General features: G+C 41.2%; 1 protein-coding gene across 4 annotated transcripts in view; it reads left to right on the forward strand.

Moving 5' to 3' along the window:
• The window catches only part of MDM4 (MDM4 regulator of p53), a 30,917-nt gene extending 14,209 nt beyond the window's left edge, over positions 1–16,708 (forward strand). Inside the window, exons 5-11 of one of the 4 annotated variants that reach the window (XM_077334663.1) lie at positions 879–928; positions 5,480–5,547; positions 6,270–6,360; positions 6,511–6,641; positions 7,611–7,757; positions 8,637–8,717; positions 11,269–16,708. In XM_077334663.1, the coding sequence (XP_077190778.1) occupies positions 879–928; positions 5,480–5,547; positions 6,270–6,360; positions 6,511–6,641; positions 7,611–7,757; positions 8,637–8,717; positions 11,269–11,829 (1,129 nt within the window). In that variant the 3' untranslated portion in view covers positions 11,830–16,708. Of the gene's footprint in view, positions 1–878; positions 929–5,479; positions 5,548–6,269; positions 6,361–6,510; positions 6,642–7,610; positions 7,758–8,636; positions 8,718–11,268 lie in introns of those variants that run through there. The other 3 variants (XM_077334664.1, XM_077334665.1, XM_077334666.1) reach the window with 3 other exon arrangements.
• Positions 16,709–17,345: the final 637 nt, after the last annotated feature.

Below are 17,345 nucleotides of genomic sequence, written 5' to 3' on the forward strand. Positions count from 1 at the left end.
ATCTACTAAGGGATGTATATGTTAAACCTTCTGAACTGGGGATCCAGTTGCAGATCTGCAGCAGTGTTTGCCTGCAGCAGCATTACCATCAAACTATAATACAACATATTTAGTTTTGAACTCCAATGTATGCCCTTATTTCTTGTGCTCTGGGATATAGCAGTCGTGTATTCTGGATCTTCATGAATAATGGTTATCATATGCTACCATTGCCCAGTTCTTTGACCTTTACTGTGTTACCTTTAGTGGCAAGGCTACTGACATGCACAGTTAGGGTTCTAGTTGCAGCAGTGCAAGCACTGCTCATTTAAAGCTCCTAATGAGTGTGGATGTTTGTGATACCAACATGGCTTTCTACTGGGGTTGCTGGTGGTGATGTGCTAAGCAACCGTGTAAAATGCTGTGGAGGTACTTCTGAATTACACAACTGCAATTGGAATCCTTGCCAAAGAAACATTTGGATAGATCAGATGCTGGGCACGAATCTGTCCTTCATTTTTCTTAATCTCACTTTAGTCTGCGTCTGTTGATGCAGTAACATGAGAGTACAATGGACTGAGTAGGTCAGGTTACATGGGAATACCACTTTGGAATTTTTTCCTACTTTACAAAAACAAGGCCAACCTCCTTGCAAATAAAGTAATTAATAAAGTGAGAGAGTCTAGCCTTGCTTGTTGTGCTCCTTATCCTTTGCAAGGGACTTTTATACAGGGCAGTGTGTCTACCACTAAGCCCCTCTTCTTGCTACAAACCATATGTTAACTTCAGCACTTTGGATAGCTTGGTCAAGTATTGAAACTACAGAGTGGTCAAAACAGAGATGATGCTATTCTGTGTTTTGCTGAATCCAGTTCTCACAAGTCCCTTTCCCCCCACAGCCCTGTTTATGACATGTTGAAACGAAATGTGACTTCTGCTACTGTTACAGGTAGGTTTGTTTTTAGTGTTACTCAAGTTTATTTGTTATGTAAAATTTGAAACTGGTAAGTAACATTGAAAAGTCTTTGCATTGAACTGTGCTGCTGATGACAGTATTGAGAGGGCTAGGGGAAATGTAGCCTTCTTCTACTAGCTGTATATTGCTAATGAAAATACATGCTTTACTTGACACATGTGAGATTAGAACTAGGACTATAAACAAATGGTTTAGACTTTGTGGATGGCCAGAGCAATGAGTATAGTAGAGGCAATCCAGAAAATGTTGCCTCTATGGGGATAATTATTACACTGTCGAATTTTCTTGCATTGAACATTTGGAGGGGGAGGAAGATTCAGTCTGTATGACCCTACTATTTCTTCAGTCCCTTTTCTGCGACAATCTTTCAAATAATTTGGTGCCTTTTTTAAGTTCTGATAATTGCTAATTTCTTGACCTCTTTTTTGATATGAGCCTCCTTACCTGCTCTCCGAAAAGTTGTTTGAACATAGGGAACTGTCCTAGATCAGTCAAGACTATTGGTCTATAGAATTTAATTCTGGCTACTCTCCTAGCAGATGCTCAGCAGTGTCTCAAGCAGCTGTTCTTAGCAGTTGTGGCTTGAGATGCTAAGAGTAGAAACTGGGGCCCTGCACATATAAAACATGTCCTAGATTCAAGTCCATTGACACCTTATAAACCAGCAAGATTTCTGGAGAATAAGCTTTCAAGAGTCAATGCTCCCTTTGTCAGATAGCAGAAGACCTTTGACTCTCATTAGCTTATATCCCAAAAATCTTACTGATGTCTTAACGTGCTGCTGGATGCTAGTTGTTCAACTGCAGACCAATTCAGCTGTTCAAAAGTATGTGCTGTATCACAGGCAAACCTGGAAGCTGTTTTTTCTCGAATTCTGCCAGGTGCAAAGTATTAACCTGAAATGTCATGTGCAGACATATATGATGAGGAAAAATTATGTGGTGATTACCTTCCTTTGAATGATAGTGAATGTCTATCTCATTAGTTTAATCTAACAATACTGTAAAAACCAAGCCAGAGAGATTACATTTGGGGTACATTTCTACCCCAAGCCAAATTCCAATATATTTTGGGTTAGAAAATGTTCCACAAAAATAAAAGTGTTTGTGTGGGCAAAGGTAATTGTGTTTCAGAGTAATAATTCATTAGGAATTTGAAAACTTTGACATGAGGCAGGAGGTTGCTTTTGGTAGATCCAACCTTCTAAAATATTGATGACTCCCAGTAGTATGGTTTCATTACAGAACTTGCTCTCAAAATATATTTGTGTTGGACCTAAGATACTAAAAAACCTAACAAACTTTAAGTAACTTTAAAGGAAAACTTTAGAAATTATTTTTAACTAGCTTCAAAGCCCGTTCCTAAGATCAGGCCTTGAAAGAGTCCCCTCCCCTGACAGAGTTCCTTAGCAGGCAGTCAGCAGGCCGGGAGGCCCTTGTTAGCAGGCCTGGCCTAGCAGGGCAAGAGGCCCTTGTTAGGAGACCCTGCTTAGCAAGGCTGGGAGGCTCTCGTTAGCAGGCCCAGCCTAGCAGGTCCTCCACCACGACCTTTTATCCAGGGCCCTCTCCCCTTACCTGCTGCTGGCTCCAGGCACTGAAGCGCGTCTGAGAGCAAAGAGGCTAGAGTCCAGGGACGGAGGGTGGGAGCTACAGGGGCAGGGCCAATCAGGGCGCAGCCAGCTTTGCTTTGTTGCACCCTGATTGGCACTATTCCAACTTGGACAGCCGGATACGTCCCACCCCCCAGGCTGTTTCACAAATATATAGAGGAACCATGGATAAGGATGTTCTCCTGTCTTGGGGCATTTTTCTATTCCAAGAATGTATCTTTGTGGCGAGGTGAATATTCTCCAGGTTATCAAGAAAGACTTAATGTCTTCAGAGCACTTAAACATGTTTTTCTGGATCAGTAGATTCTTACATGCATGGGGTATTGTTTTTATTCCAACATGCTAGAGGGGCTTGTGGTAAAAAGTACCCCTGTTGCAAAATATGATTTCTGACTAGTTCTGCACCCTGGATGCATTTTCGCTAGCAGAAGGCAATTGTGTTAATTACCTGTACTCGGGAGACATCGTTTACTACTGCATCTGTGACAGAGTTGTACAGCTACTTTTGGGCTGCACAGCTGATATAGGAAATTCACCTCTGACACAGGGGTGGGGTTTGAATTCAGCCAAAGAAACAATCACTGAATGCTTGTTATCATCCACAACCACAGGATATCTATGAGGATATTCTGAGGTTGAAAATGAGTGGTTACATGAATTTACCTTGCGTGTGGTTGAGTGTGCAGATGTTGCCAAAACAACTCAGACTAGGCAGCCCTAGCTACTAGGAGCCCTACCCTCTGAATTGTATATTTGTAAAGATGTAGGCTCTCTACAGCTTCCCAGTGTTTTACCATCTCAGAACTCCTCATGGCTTTTGTGATACTATATATTGACTAGCTAATTGATTAAGGTTTTTCCCCCCTATGTGGTTAATGCAGTACTCTTCAGAAGCAGTTGCTGTAGGCATGTAATAACAAGATGCGTAAGATTTGTCTCTTAAAAAAACATGGAATGTTAGGATTGAGATTTATGTAATAATCTTGAAGGTTTCTCCTCTTTCCACTTGTGTAGAGGGGCTACACCTGATGAATGGTCTACTTTACAAAGTCTGGAATTTTAGAAGTCCGTTATAGTCTGTATGCTGAATCCCTTTCGGGATATTATATAATGCCATAGGTGCATTGCAGAATTGAGACTAGTCTATGGAATTATAAAGTGGTTCTGGTATGTGGGTATAAAATAACCTAATCCAGCAAATGTAGAAAAACAAAAGAATAGGTTGTTACATGTGCTCTGAAGTTGGTAATCTGTGAAAGACTGTCTCATAGATTATTTGTGAATCAAAGAATCCCATCATTTGCAAGTCAAAGAATCCCAATGAAAAGGTTTACATGCCCTGAGATTTTGATCTCCTCTACTTCCCAGTATCCTTGTTAGAGGCTGAAGTTTTTAAATTAGTAGGTATTTGTTGTGGAGTTCAGCCTTACTGCACATTGTAGGGCATCAGCCCAAGGGATTTGAATTTGATGTCAAAATATCATAGGAGCCAGGAGGAGATCAGAGAGCATTTTTCAAATGCTGATGATAAAAAAAAATCTAAAGTAGATTGTGATAAAGAAAGGAAGAACACAACTGTGTGTGGGGTAGGTTAGGAAGGAAGAGCATTATCAGATTTTACATGATCTTTATATTTGGATATTCTGGCTTTAGAGGCAAAGAGATGTACTGCTGCTTTTCAGTCTTCCTGTACTAATGATACAAGTTGGTAGAACGGGTAGTTACATGTCAGTAACACTGACATGTTACTGTCAGTGTGGAATATAAATTATTTTTAATGTCTGGAACATAAGCCAAGCCCCATTTTGGAAAAACTGCAGATTTTTCTGCTGTTAGTGCATTCTTCATGATTAATCTGCAAACTAAATAGTAAAATGCTGATTACAGTATTTGGAAAGTAGGAGGAAATGGTCTAATGCTATTTTTTAAAGCACAGTGGCTTTGCTCATTTACTACCTAACCAAAGTTACAACACCATTTTTGCTGTTGCACTACAAAGTTACTGTGAATAGAACATAGTGTGTGTAACGAAGGTAAACATTGTTCATGTTGCCTTTCAGCTGTTGCAGGACATGTACCTTTGGAAGATACAACTTCTGTGAAGTGGTCCAGAGACTAATCATTAGAGTAGTGAGCAGTGTAGATAACTTGCTTATCTATCTTGCTCATCTGGTTAGTAGCTGGATGACTTTTGTGTATATTTGCATTGTGGCTTTAGAGTTGCAATGTTTGAGTGATCCTTACCCTGTTAGATTTCTGGAGTCCTATTTTACCAGCAGTGCTCCAGCAACTCAGTGTTGCATTCATGAATCCACTCAGGCACAGAAATTTGACTCTGCTCTGGAAGGATCCTTCTGCCTTTTCCTTTCAGAGCTTCTTCTAAAGCTGTTTGGTGCAAGATAAGAGAAGATCTGTCATTCTTCATTATCTCATTTTGCACCCATAAGTGTTTGAGGATATTTGTTCCACCGAATAACTGAGCTTCTGGAAGGGTAGAGGTCTTGCTGGTTGATGACTTTGTCTCCCTGCCAGGGTGCTGACATTTCTTCATGATGACTCAGTGCTACATCTATCTTCCACTTGAATACTAAGAAGTTGGAAGGCATCTAGAAATTCTTTCTTTAGTGTGTCATGGAAACCACAGCAGCTTGATTTGCTATCCCCAAAGACCTGAATGAAAGTAGTAGGCCAGAATGTAACTAATTCAGAGAAGGCAGGAAACCCATCCTCTAAATGTGAGATTCTTAGGAAATGGGGTAGTGTTGGATGAAAAAACGATACCCTCATTTGTCTTAACATTTTTTGCCCACAGTTGACAGGCTTGGTTTGTTGGTTGCTTGTCAAGGACCCCTCAATGTTTGTGAGAATGGTTATTACCAGGGAAGGTTTTTTCTTTTATTTTACCTGCTGTCTAGATGCTGCACAGACTCATGCTCTCGCAAAGGATCAAAGCGTGGATAATTCAAGCCAAGATCACCTGAAGGTAAACCCAGTGCTGGGTGGTTTCTTTTGTCGTACAGAGTGACCCTTCTCTGTACCTGTGCATCGTGGACTCCAAGAACTTTTGGCTTGCTTGACTGGTAGGCTTCTGCCTTCCTCAGGAGTTCTCTGGAGTCCACAGACCAGGGACAGAGTGACCATTCTCTGTCTAACAGAGTTCCATTCTCTGTGTGTGTGTTTCCGGGCTGTATCACTTCTTGTCCTCAGTCACACCAGCTTGCTCTGTTAACTTGCTGGGTAGAATTTTTTGTCTTTCCTAGTCTCTCTCTCTCTCTCTCTCACTGGAACAGAGATAGTGCTTTAGAAAAGACTGCTGTCTGAATTTGCTTAGTAGCATCCTCCTTTTAATACCCTAGAAAATTTTAGCATAACTTAATTTGTTTATCTTGGATTGAATTAGCTCAACTGCAGAGAAATACACATGAGTTGGGATGGAGGTAAATAGATTAATATCACTTGCAGATTACAGATTTTAAACACTTGTCAGTTTTGAAGAGTTTCCCCTGGGTTTTAGCTGTTTTACTCAAATGTTCTTCTTGATCTTTGGCAATATTCTCAGACAGTTAATGTGTTCTTGTGTACTCAAACTTTTATTGTTTAACTTCTTGGTATTGCTCTGCAGCTGGTGACTCAGAGAGGAAGTGTTACATCCCTGTGTCTTCCTTAAGTTCTGATGGGCTAATGAGCATTTTTCTTTGCTTTAAGCAGTGTAGCACAGTGACGGCTTGTGGTGCTGGGCTAAAAGAGGGTGCATCAGCCATGTCTGCCTCCAAAAACACAGGCAAAGAAGATAAAGGTAGGTATAGAATGTGTGAAATGAAGACAAAGCATGATCCCCACATTGTGGGATGCTGTCACTCTTGCTAGTTTATTCCTATCTGCCTTTGGCTTGTCCGTTTGATCAAGTTGTAAACACCTGTGTTTCCCTCTTGTTTGTACCTTTCAGAAGAACAGCCCCCATTAGATCTAGTGCTTGAAGAATGGGATATAGCTGGTCTTCCATGGTGGTTTTTAGGTAATCTGAGAAACAATTACAAGTCCAGAAGTAATGGCTCAACAGATATACAGACCAATCAGGTAAGCATTGATCAGCAGGATGTGTGATGTGTACAAATTATTCTTATAGGCCTCTTTATAGGTTGTTCTTTATTGCTGAAGTTTTCAGTATTTGATTTCATCTTTGGGTAAATGAAATTAGGAAATGTTCTACTGTCCAGTGGTATAGCCCATTGAAGGAAGGATTCAGACATCCATGTTAGACAAATGATAAGAAGTAGGGTTGGCTGCATCGGCTTCCGAAGCAGCCGTTTGCACCCCAAGCAGCCAGTGGTGTGGGGTGTGTATGTGTGTGTGGAGGTGCTGGCACCCCGGTGGGTGCACACATGCAGGTGCAGAGCTCTGCGCCTGCATGTGTGCGCCCACCGGGGTGCCAGAACCTCCCCTCCTTGTACTGCGGCGCTGGGTGCTTCAGGTGCGAATGGCCATTTCGGATGCCGAAACGCCCAACCATAATTAGAAGGAACCTGATCATCATGGCAACACAAATAAAATGGGTGAGGGGGTACAGTGGTGGCAGGTTGGTCTTCATTTTTGCTTGTAGTGGTTCAGTTTCATTCAGAGACTTGCCTTGTCATTTTGGATATTGACAGAACTCTGTCTCCCCAAAAATATAAATTAGTTTTGTATGTTTTGCTGTGGATAGTTTCAGATAGGGTTTTTGTTGACTATGTTTCTAATATTTAAAAAGAACACAATTTAAATCCCTTGAGGATGCCAAAACTGCCATTTTGACATGCTGAAAATTGAAGAGTGCAGCATTCTTCAGGGAAGGGTTAGAGAGATGGAAACACTGTGTGTAAACCTAGATGGACGATCTGTCAACAAACAGTAGCTTCACATTTTGATATTTTTGTTTAATAAGTTTCTATGACTTTGTAGCAATACTTTCTAAATTTACTCTTGTACATTATAGCTATACTTGAACACAATACTAACAATAGCTGCATTTCTGCAAAATACTATGTCTTTCTTTCCTCACCTCTTTAGGATATAGACACTGCTGTTGTTTCAGATACTACCGATGACTTATGGTTTCTCACTGAATCTGCTTCTGATCAGTTAGGAGTCCCAATAACAACAAAAACAGTTGATTGTGAGCAAGCTACTGAAAAGGGGAAAGATGGCAGCAAATCGGTAAGGCCAGGGCCAGTTAAACTATGGCCAAGTGACTGCATTGTATGTCCTAGATGTCATCTGTGTACTTCATGGTTTTAAGTTGATTGCTTTTTTAAAAAGCAGCCACATTTAAATCAAGTTTATATACATGGTCTGACTCTTATTACACATGAGGTGTCTGACAAATCACATATGATCAGTGATGAGATCTCACAAACCACTGTTCTTCTATACTGCACTAATTGGCAGGGGGTATTTAGCTAGCTTTCTCAATGATTTGTTAAGTTTTCAATGCAATAATGAAGTTAAGTTTTATAGCAGTGATTTGGTGGTCCATACAATTAATGTAGTTTCATGATTGGTGCAGAGTTAACTTCACAAACCACTATAGAGAATCTGCTGTACAGTTGAGGTAGTGATCTGATCGTTGGCCAAGTGCAATCAGTTCTCTAAAATGACCTAGAGACCCATTTTGAAGATAAATATATTACTCAATGCCCAGATCAGGCTTAAATATGTAGACCTCTTTGATAGAATTGACTGTGGTACAGTTGGGTTTTCAGCCCAGGTTTTGTTGCTGGCATACTTTATATTGAGGACTTTTCTGTCCATGTACACCAATAATGCAGTGCCTGTGATTTTACTTTAGCAATTGAGATTAATAATTTGTGAAACTATGGATAGCGGTGCGTCTTGAGAAAATATGCAATCTGCTTTGAGTGTCAGTGAGAAGACAAGTTTAAATACAGTACGTTTTTTTAAAAAAACTTAGAAATGATTGAGACTTTGATATTAAGATGATAATGTCATTGTGTGGTACATTGTTCATTGTGGAAGTACAGAGAGCTAGTGTGTTTCAAAGACATTAGGATGGCTTGCATATTCTTTTTATTACAGGCAAGTGAAATTGCTTCTTCGGATGACTTTGAAGATTCACATTCTTTAAGCGATGATACAGACATAGATGCTCCCTCTATGGTATGTACTCTTGGGATGTAGAGTTCTGAATTTGAAATGCATCCATACTAGAAGTAGGAAACATTTTTTTGATTAAATTTCTTTAATGCATCCCTTGTAAATGCTCTTTAAGCAACAAAAGACAATGTATTGTCATTTTGGTAACATATTCAGAAGTACAGGTCTATAATGTCTAGGGTTTTTGTTGACTCTTCTGATATAATGGTAATTGGTTGTTTTGTAAGAATCCAAGTAGGCTATGTTCAAGAAAAAGAAAACAATGGTCTGCATAGCTCAGAAATCACAAGCTGTTCTGAATAAGGTTGCATTCTCCCTGAAAGAGCAGATATATAGCTTGAGAGTGCTCCTTGAGCAGGGTCTCCCATGGGTTGAACAAGTGGCAGCAGTGGCCTTTCACCAATTTCAGCTGGTGAGTCATGCGTGTTCCTTTCTTAGGCACAAAAGATTTTGCCACTGTGCTACATGCCCTGTTAACATCTAGATTAGATAACTGTGTTCTACATCAGTGGTCCCCAACCTGCGGGCTGCGGCCCGGCGCCGGGCCGCAAAGGCCATGGCGCCGGGCCGCGGCTCCCTCTCCCCGCCCCCCCCACCCCCGCAGTAAAAAACTTCCCAGGCCGCAAGCTTGCGGCCCGGGAAGCTACTTACTGCGGGAGGGCGGGGAGAAGGAATCAGGGCCGGGCCGCGCCCGTGCAGGCCGCGCCGGCGCGGCCCGATCCACGGGCGCAGCCCGCGGGTGTGGCCCGATCCGCGGGCGCGGCCGGGCGCGGCTTGTGGGTGCGGCCGGCGGGCGCGGCCGGGGGCGGCCCGATCAGCGGGCGCGGCCGGGGGCGCGGCCCGAAGCGTGGGCGTGGCCGTGGCCCAATGCCCTGCCGGTCCCCAGCCTAAAAAAGGTTGGGGACCACTGTTCTACATGGGGATGCACCTGAAGACAATCCATAAGCTACAGTTGATGCAGAACACTGTGGTCAGAGTGTTGACAGGATCATAGGGACTATATCACTCCAGTCCTATTCCACCTACAGTGTCTTCAAATTTGTGTCTGGCCTTAATTCCAAAGTGCTGGTTTAAAGCCCTATATGTCTTGGGGCCAGGTTGCCTAAAGGACCACCTTCTTCCTTATGAACATACCCACTCACTCTTGTTATCTTTGGAAGTATTGCTTTGGTTGCTCCCATCAATTGAGGCTTGGTAGGTCATGACCTGAGAGAAACTCAGTTGTGGCACTAAAACTTTGGAACTCTCCATCCCAAATTAGTCCCTCTATGGGTGTCTTCCATCAGTGGATGAAGATTTTTTTTGTTTTGTTTGGCATACCTCCAATAACAATTATTGGCTGTCCTCCTTGGTTCTGGTGACATTTTTATGTCTCTTTATTGAATAATTTTATAATTTGAATTTTTTATAATTGTTCAAATGTTAGTGTTTTTATGCGGACTGAGTCCAGCATTCTGAGTAGAAAGGCATCAAAAACATTTAAACTAACTAAATAAAACAGTTTAGAGTATATGTCAGCTTAACAAATTGGGCTGTCCCTGGCATTGGACGACTTAATTACAAGTTTAATTATAATTCAGCCCTTGCTGTATAGAGTGAGTCACCATCGACTGTGCAGATTCAACATTATTTATACAGTTATAGAGCCTGAAAAATATTCTTCTGATTCAAACAACTACCTGCCCTTGAACTTAAAATGAGTCATTAGAAATATAATAATAGTTAATAGAATAAAATGAGAAATGGACCAAGAGGCATGTGGAATGAATATTCTATGAAGGGTCATCTAGGTAAGACCTATATGATGGTCTTGGGTTAGGGACAGAGTGCCAGTATTGATGGTGCTTCTTAAATGGCTTCTCCTTACAGAGGAAGAAGAGCAGTAATCTGTAACAGCAGGCTCACTGTTATAATAACGTGTTAAGGGCTAAGTGGATGGAGAGTGGGCGTGGCCTCTCCGCGAATCCCAATTGGGCCCTACCTTGCACAGGCTATATGCACTCCTGCCCACCTAGCCAGCCAGGGGCTCTCTGCCACTATTGTCAGCAGTTTGCCCCTGGACGCTCCCCAGGACACATGTAAGTGCCATGGGGGTGGGGAATAGCAGGGGGAGGTAGGGCTTTCCCTCCGAGGCAGCAAGAGGGTTTTGCAGCCCAAAGGGAACCTGGTGTGGCCGCGCTGCCAGCAGTGAGTAAGAGATTCCCCTTCCCTCTGGGCCACAAAATCCTCTCGCTGTGCAGCCGCGCCGCCAGCGGAGAGGGAAAAATTTCCCTTCCCTTTGGTCTGCAAAGCGCTCACAGGCCCTCCTGCCTGCCACCCCTTTCAATGCCCATTTTTAAAATGGGCTTTGCTCCTAGTAACAATAGTAACACCTTTATTGGCATACAGCAAGGATTTTATTTATTATATTTATTTATTATATAAATGATAATAAAATTTATATAAAACACATCCAACTGAACAGGTTGCATATAAAATTAATTTTCAAAAGGAGAGCAGTATTTGCAAATGTACTAATCTGTGGTTTGGTTTAACTGCCTTTTTTGTTTATCAGGACTGTTGGCAGTGCACCAAATGTAAGAAGTTTAACTCTCCCATCAAACGGTACTGTTTCCGTTGCTGGGCCTTACGGAAAGATTGGTTCTCTGACTGCCCTAGGCTGGTTCACTCTCTCTCCACATCCAATATTGCCGTGATGCAAAGTAAAGAAGACGAGGAAGGTATGGATGTCCCAGACTGCCGAAGGACGGTCTCTGCTCCAATTGTACGACCCAAAGATCTGTGCAGAGCAGACGTTAAACCTGACCAAGGCCCTAAAAGCCCTGCTGACTCCATGCACCTGACACAAGGGTGTGAAGTCAAACAGTCTTTGCTTCAGTTTAGCAAATGCAAACAAAAGGAAAAGGAGGAAGTCCAGTCCCTTGAGAGCAGCCAAGAATTGCTGAAGCCTTGCCTCGTGTGCCAGAAGAGGCCACGGAATGGCAACATTGTCCATGGAAGGTCTGCTCATCTGGTGGCCTGCTTTGCCTGTGCAAAAAAGTTGAAGAGGGGACAATTGCCTTGCCCAGCGTGCAAGAAACAGATTCAGAGGGTGATCAAAACTTTCATAGCTTAACTCTTTCTCTTGATGTGGATTAATGGTGGCCAGTCCATGAACAACTGCCAGAGGGTGCTGTTATATTTTTAGATAAAAATGTTAACTGTGAATTCAAAGAGACTTCTTCAAGGTATTATATAATATATACAAAACAGCCATTGTTCTTCTCAACATATACAAAGTGATCATTATAGCTTGCTTTATATTGAAAAACCTTGTATGTGACCTACTTGATCAGAGCAAGCTGTTTGTGCTACTTCTACTCACTTTGACATGGCAACCAGTTGCAGTGCACAGTTGCGTAAAGTTCAGGGCTTGATTGCACAACTGCACCAAACCTTTTAGAAGACCTCTTAATTTCAAAGAGGATTGATGTTGGATGTTTATTTCAACAGCGTACTTTGCACACCCTTAAATAGCAAAAGGCTAAAGGTGGCTCTCTGATTATGTTCTTCAAAAGGTCATCCTGAATTTTGAATTTGACACTATTCCAAGGTTTTTTAAAAGACTGATTACATTGAAGCTTGATCACAAATCCTGCTCCCCCCCTATTGCCCCTATTTTATATTTTAAAATTGCAGGATACTCACAGACTTTTAGTCTGAAGATTACTGCAGTATTTGTAGGAAAGCATGTGTTTTCCATTTATTGTTGAAAAAACTATGGTTAACTTTGGCCTTTTAGAAAATCTGCCTGGAGAGAGCATGTCTTTGAGACTTGAGGGGTATTTCAGGACCTTTGTGGTTTTGTTGGTTTATTGGTTTAAACTCAGTCATTTCCCATTGTAAATTGCACACATTCATGTTGAACATAATATCTGAACTTTAGGTTGTGGCCTGCACCTTGATGTGAATCGTGGAGCTGCTTTTCAGCCCCAAACCCTATTCGGATAATATTATTCTCCATAGAGCATACTCCGTAGGATAATGCTTTCCTCTTACTCATGGAGCAGGCGTTCCAGATGGAATTAGGGGCCTGCGGTCTGATTTTACAATTGTTTACTTTCAGCACTGAAGGAATAACAGTCCCTCTGGCTGTGTCTATTGCCTTGAAACCCATGAGTAATCATACTTTTTATCTCTCACTTTGTGAATGCTGTACAGAGAGCCATATTTGAATAGGGTTTAAAGACACAGCTGACCAAGAGTTAGGCATTGAAGACTTCACATTTTCAAAGCTTCTTCCACTTTTCTAAACTTTTCATGGCTTCATAAAGGCTAAAATAGTCTTACATTTTCCAGTTATATCTTAATATATTGTAAAATCAAGCAAGTTATCATCTCCCTAATTCATCACATAACTGTCTGTGTGATACCTGAAGGAAATTGTTCCTGTTAAATATGGTGATATTGTTAAATACAGGTTATTCTGCTTTTCAAGCCTCACTGCCACTACCCTTTTACTAGTATGATACATTTTAAAATATGCTCACATAGATTTGCATTTAAGCTAGAATAGGCACCCTTCTCAAACTCAGAAGTAGCCCCTCTGCTGCAGTTACTGCAGTCTCAGCTGCCCAGAAAAAGTGCATATAGTAGAATTTAAGATGGATTTCTTATTCTCTTTGGGGGGACTGCTGGAGATCATGACCTTGATATTTGCACATTCTAATTGGTTCCTACTGTGTAATCTGGTCCTTGCTGTTGAGCCTTCCTCTCCTAAGTCGGTTTCTCATTGACGATTATGCATGGCGGCGGCCACATCAGGCCGCTGCTGGTTCCTCGCAGCAGGGCAGCACACCTTGCCTCTTCCCATGTCCGCACAAGTGACAAAATCCCTCAGTTATGCACAAAACTCTGGGCCTGGAAGGGCTCACTTTGCCTTGTGGTAGCAGGGAGGAGGAGGGCTGCAGAGGTTCCACCGCATCATTGGTCAAGGTGTTCTTTTTTCCAGAATGAAGCTTAGGTTCTAAGATATGTTTTCTGCATTTCAGGATTTAAAACAAAATATCTGTGTATAAATTACAGGTAGGCATCTAGGAATGGTTCAGGATGCACAAGTTGTTGTAATTGCTACCCATCCCTCCCTGTTTTGTACCTTTTACTTCCTGCTTCAGACATATGTTAAGGGGAATCAGTGAAATAAGGCATCTTGCACTTTAGAACCTTTAATATAGGCATCATAGACTTCAGGTGTTCGACTCACACTAGGATTGTTTCTGCTTGGTCCTGGACCACTTTAAAAAATAGGCTTATTAATAGATACTTTATGGATGCAGTTAGGGTGCTCGTATAGCATTGTAATCTTCCTAGGATGTCTGCCATGCACATCCATCCTTTCATGTTACCAACTCAAAAAAGTTCCTGAGGACATACAGTTCACCTAGTCTTGAACCCATGCTGCAGGAGACACTCCCTAGTTAAAATGAACGGTAGGCTTTTATTAATATATTAGATTCAAAGCCCGTCCCTAAGGATGGGCTTTGAAAGCCTTCCCCCCCGGTAGGGGAGCGCAATGCCCCCCCCATGGTGGCAGCGCCACGGCGAGAAAGCTGCGGGTGCTTAAAGGGGACTGGACAGGCCCCTCCGCATGGCGGATTTAATTATAGGCTTTAAAATTGCAAAGACAAAATAAGGAATAGCTTCTGTTCTCATGAACTTGCTATTTTCTTATCTGTAGCTGTTTGAACTATTTTTCTGTACTTGCTGCATAGTTCAAAATTTATTGGTGAGCGGAGCACGAGATTGGAACTAGGAATCCCTCTATTACCAAACTAGTATTTTGCTGGGTAGTTCCAGTTCTCTGCTCTTTACTTTCTTGCAACTTATTTTGTTAAGGAAAATAACCAGCAAATATAATTTGCAATGATAAAATTCTAAACAAGGCAATGCATTGAACAGTGTAGGAGTCATAGCTAGAGCTAGTAACTATATTCCTCACAAATTTGCTGAAAATACAAGTTCTTTGCCTTCATCCTTTTAAGCAATTGCCTTTAGTTGATTTTGGGAGAAGGTTGTAAAAATGCAGCATTCAAGCAGTCCCCTATAGCTGGGGCAGAAGTAGTATTGCTCAAATGCACATTTTTGTCTATTTTAAAGATAAGCAAATACTGCTTCATGGTGCAATTCTACTTGGATGTTTTTGTATTCTATTTAATGGCAGGCTAAAAGTAGCTTTGAACATTACCTGGACAGTGACACGTGTTTTCAAGGTATCGCATAAAAGTATTGGGAAAGATCATATTTTTCCCCCATGAAAGGGATGTGCGTATTTTCCCTTTGCATAAAGGGAAAGGCAACTTATGCTCTCCTCTGACATTGCTTTATGATATAGCCCTGTGCTATGTATGTACTAAATTTCCATTTCTGCATTGTGTTGCTATAAGTCCGCTAGGTCTTATAGATCTATTAATCTTGGAATCTATGCAGTGTAATTTGTGTACTGTTTTTTGTGTAATGTTGATGCATCTTGATCATTGGGCCAGGTGTCTTGGGAATAGCTACTTGACAACAAATGAGTGAGCTTAATATCAGTTTGTTGTTTTGTGTCTTCTCATAAGCCTTATTGGCAGTAGTGCAGTGTTCCTCTGGATCCTGTGAGCTATGGTTTTTTTTAAAATATAAAAGTGTTTTTTACAGAGATCAACTGTTTAAGAAAGTTCAATCTACTTGTATTATTAAGTACACGTGGGATTCCTGTTGGGTTAGATTTTTGACGCAGTTTTGGTGCAAGTTATATATATATTTTTATTGAAATTGTACAGAGCTGTATCAGATGTCTGTTTTCAATTTGTGGGTCAAAGCGTATATATTTCCTGATAACGTTAAAAGAATTCAGATGGCCCTAGTCCAGTAAAAACAAGTGTGCACCCAGATTCTATTGTTGACAGGAACATACAACAGTCTGAAATTACAAAACAGCACACGGTCAACACTCGGGAAAGGACCAGATATATTCATAGTATTCATTTGCAGGGTCATAGTCAACAGGGTAGTTACTAAATTTAAATTTATTATATTACTGTCTTTAATTCTATATAATGCTGATTATTCATTTCTAATCAAAAGGCCAGTTAAATAATTTTAAAGCTTTTTCAAGAAAGATTATTTTTAAAATTTATAGCCTTACAATAAATATCTTGGTTAACTATATATATTTATAAAGTTTATTTAAATGTGGAGGGGTGTCAAGCTTCCTGTCTAACAGATTTTAAGATGCTAGAAAGTTAGAACTTTTTATTTATCTCCATCATCCACATCAAAGAGATCTCTAATATGCAATACTGATGCTAAGCTGGGAGCCTTAGTCTTTCAGAGTTGCAGCTGTAAAGGCTGATATTGAAATGAATGTTTAGATAGTGAAAAAGTCACTGTTGCGCTCTGTACTCTGGGTGGAGAGTGATTTCTAACTCTTCACATCAAACACCAGCCCAGCATTATACTGAAAATGCAGTTACATGAATATGATGCTTTAAGCGCAGGATGTGTACATGGAGAGAATCATCATTCAGCTTCACTTCAGGATAGTACTGCTAAACCAGGCTGATTGTATGCATATTAAACATGTGTATTAAACCTCTGTTTTGCTTCAGATGTTTGGTTTTTAATGGAAATAGTCTAACAAATCATACTCTTAAGGATGTGATGAGATGCTGTGCTCAATAAGAAGCTGTCATTGTTTAGAATTGGTTCTGTAGCTTTCTTCTCTTGTTTTGTGATACAATCACTTTCCCTATCTTTGCTCTGCATTATTGGATGATGCCAGTGAAGGTGAGGAATCATGGGCAAGCATATCTAAACATTACTGGGGTAAAGGAAAAACAGTTTGTTTTTCTTTTGTTTTTCAATATATAGTGGGAAGTTATGGGTTCATTAGAAGTGCTTTAATGACACCATAGACTGAACAGGCCGTATACTTTTTCTGTGTTAAAATAAAAAGGAAGTTGTGACGACTCTGATTTGTGTCTTAGAAGGAGCTGTCTACCTCTGTCCACATTAATACTTGAAGTCTTAAATACTGAGCAGCAATGACAGAAAATAATGACCATGCTCTGTTACATATCTGACTGGGGGAAAAAGGCAAATGCTGAAAGCACCATAAATGGCAACTTCAGCAAATACCGTGGTCTTCAAGGTATATAGTTGACATATCTATAACTAGATTTAAAGCCCATTGTATTGAAATACAATGGGGGCTAGCATGGTTGCCGCTGGCCCTGGCGGCCTTGGAGGCCTCCTGGCGGCGCCCTCCAGAGTGCCGGCCCCACTGCCTCCTCCCTCCGAGGGCCTGGCTTCAGAGCGGTGAAAGGAACAGACCCTGCTTCTTTTGCGGCGCCGAAGCCCCCCCCCCCCCGTCAAGGACCCGGCTTCGGCACGTGTTTGACTCAAAAATTCTTCCCCAGATTTTATACGGCATCCCTCTATGGATCTCAGCTTTTAACAAAAACTTGGAAAGGTTACAGTCTGCCTTTTTCTGGCAGATTTGGGGAACTCCAAATTGTGTCCCTTACTCCTTATGTCTTCAAATCAGCCATAATCTTCTCGAAACTAAGGCCTGGATTTCGACATTCAAATATTGGCTAAAATTGCATTTTA

This window comes from Paroedura picta, chromosome 4 (genome assembly GCF_049243985.1).
Source record: "Paroedura picta isolate Pp20150507F chromosome 4, Ppicta_v3.0, whole genome shotgun sequence".
NCBI classification, from domain to species: domain Eukaryota; kingdom Metazoa; phylum Chordata; class Lepidosauria; order Squamata; family Gekkonidae; genus Paroedura; species Paroedura picta.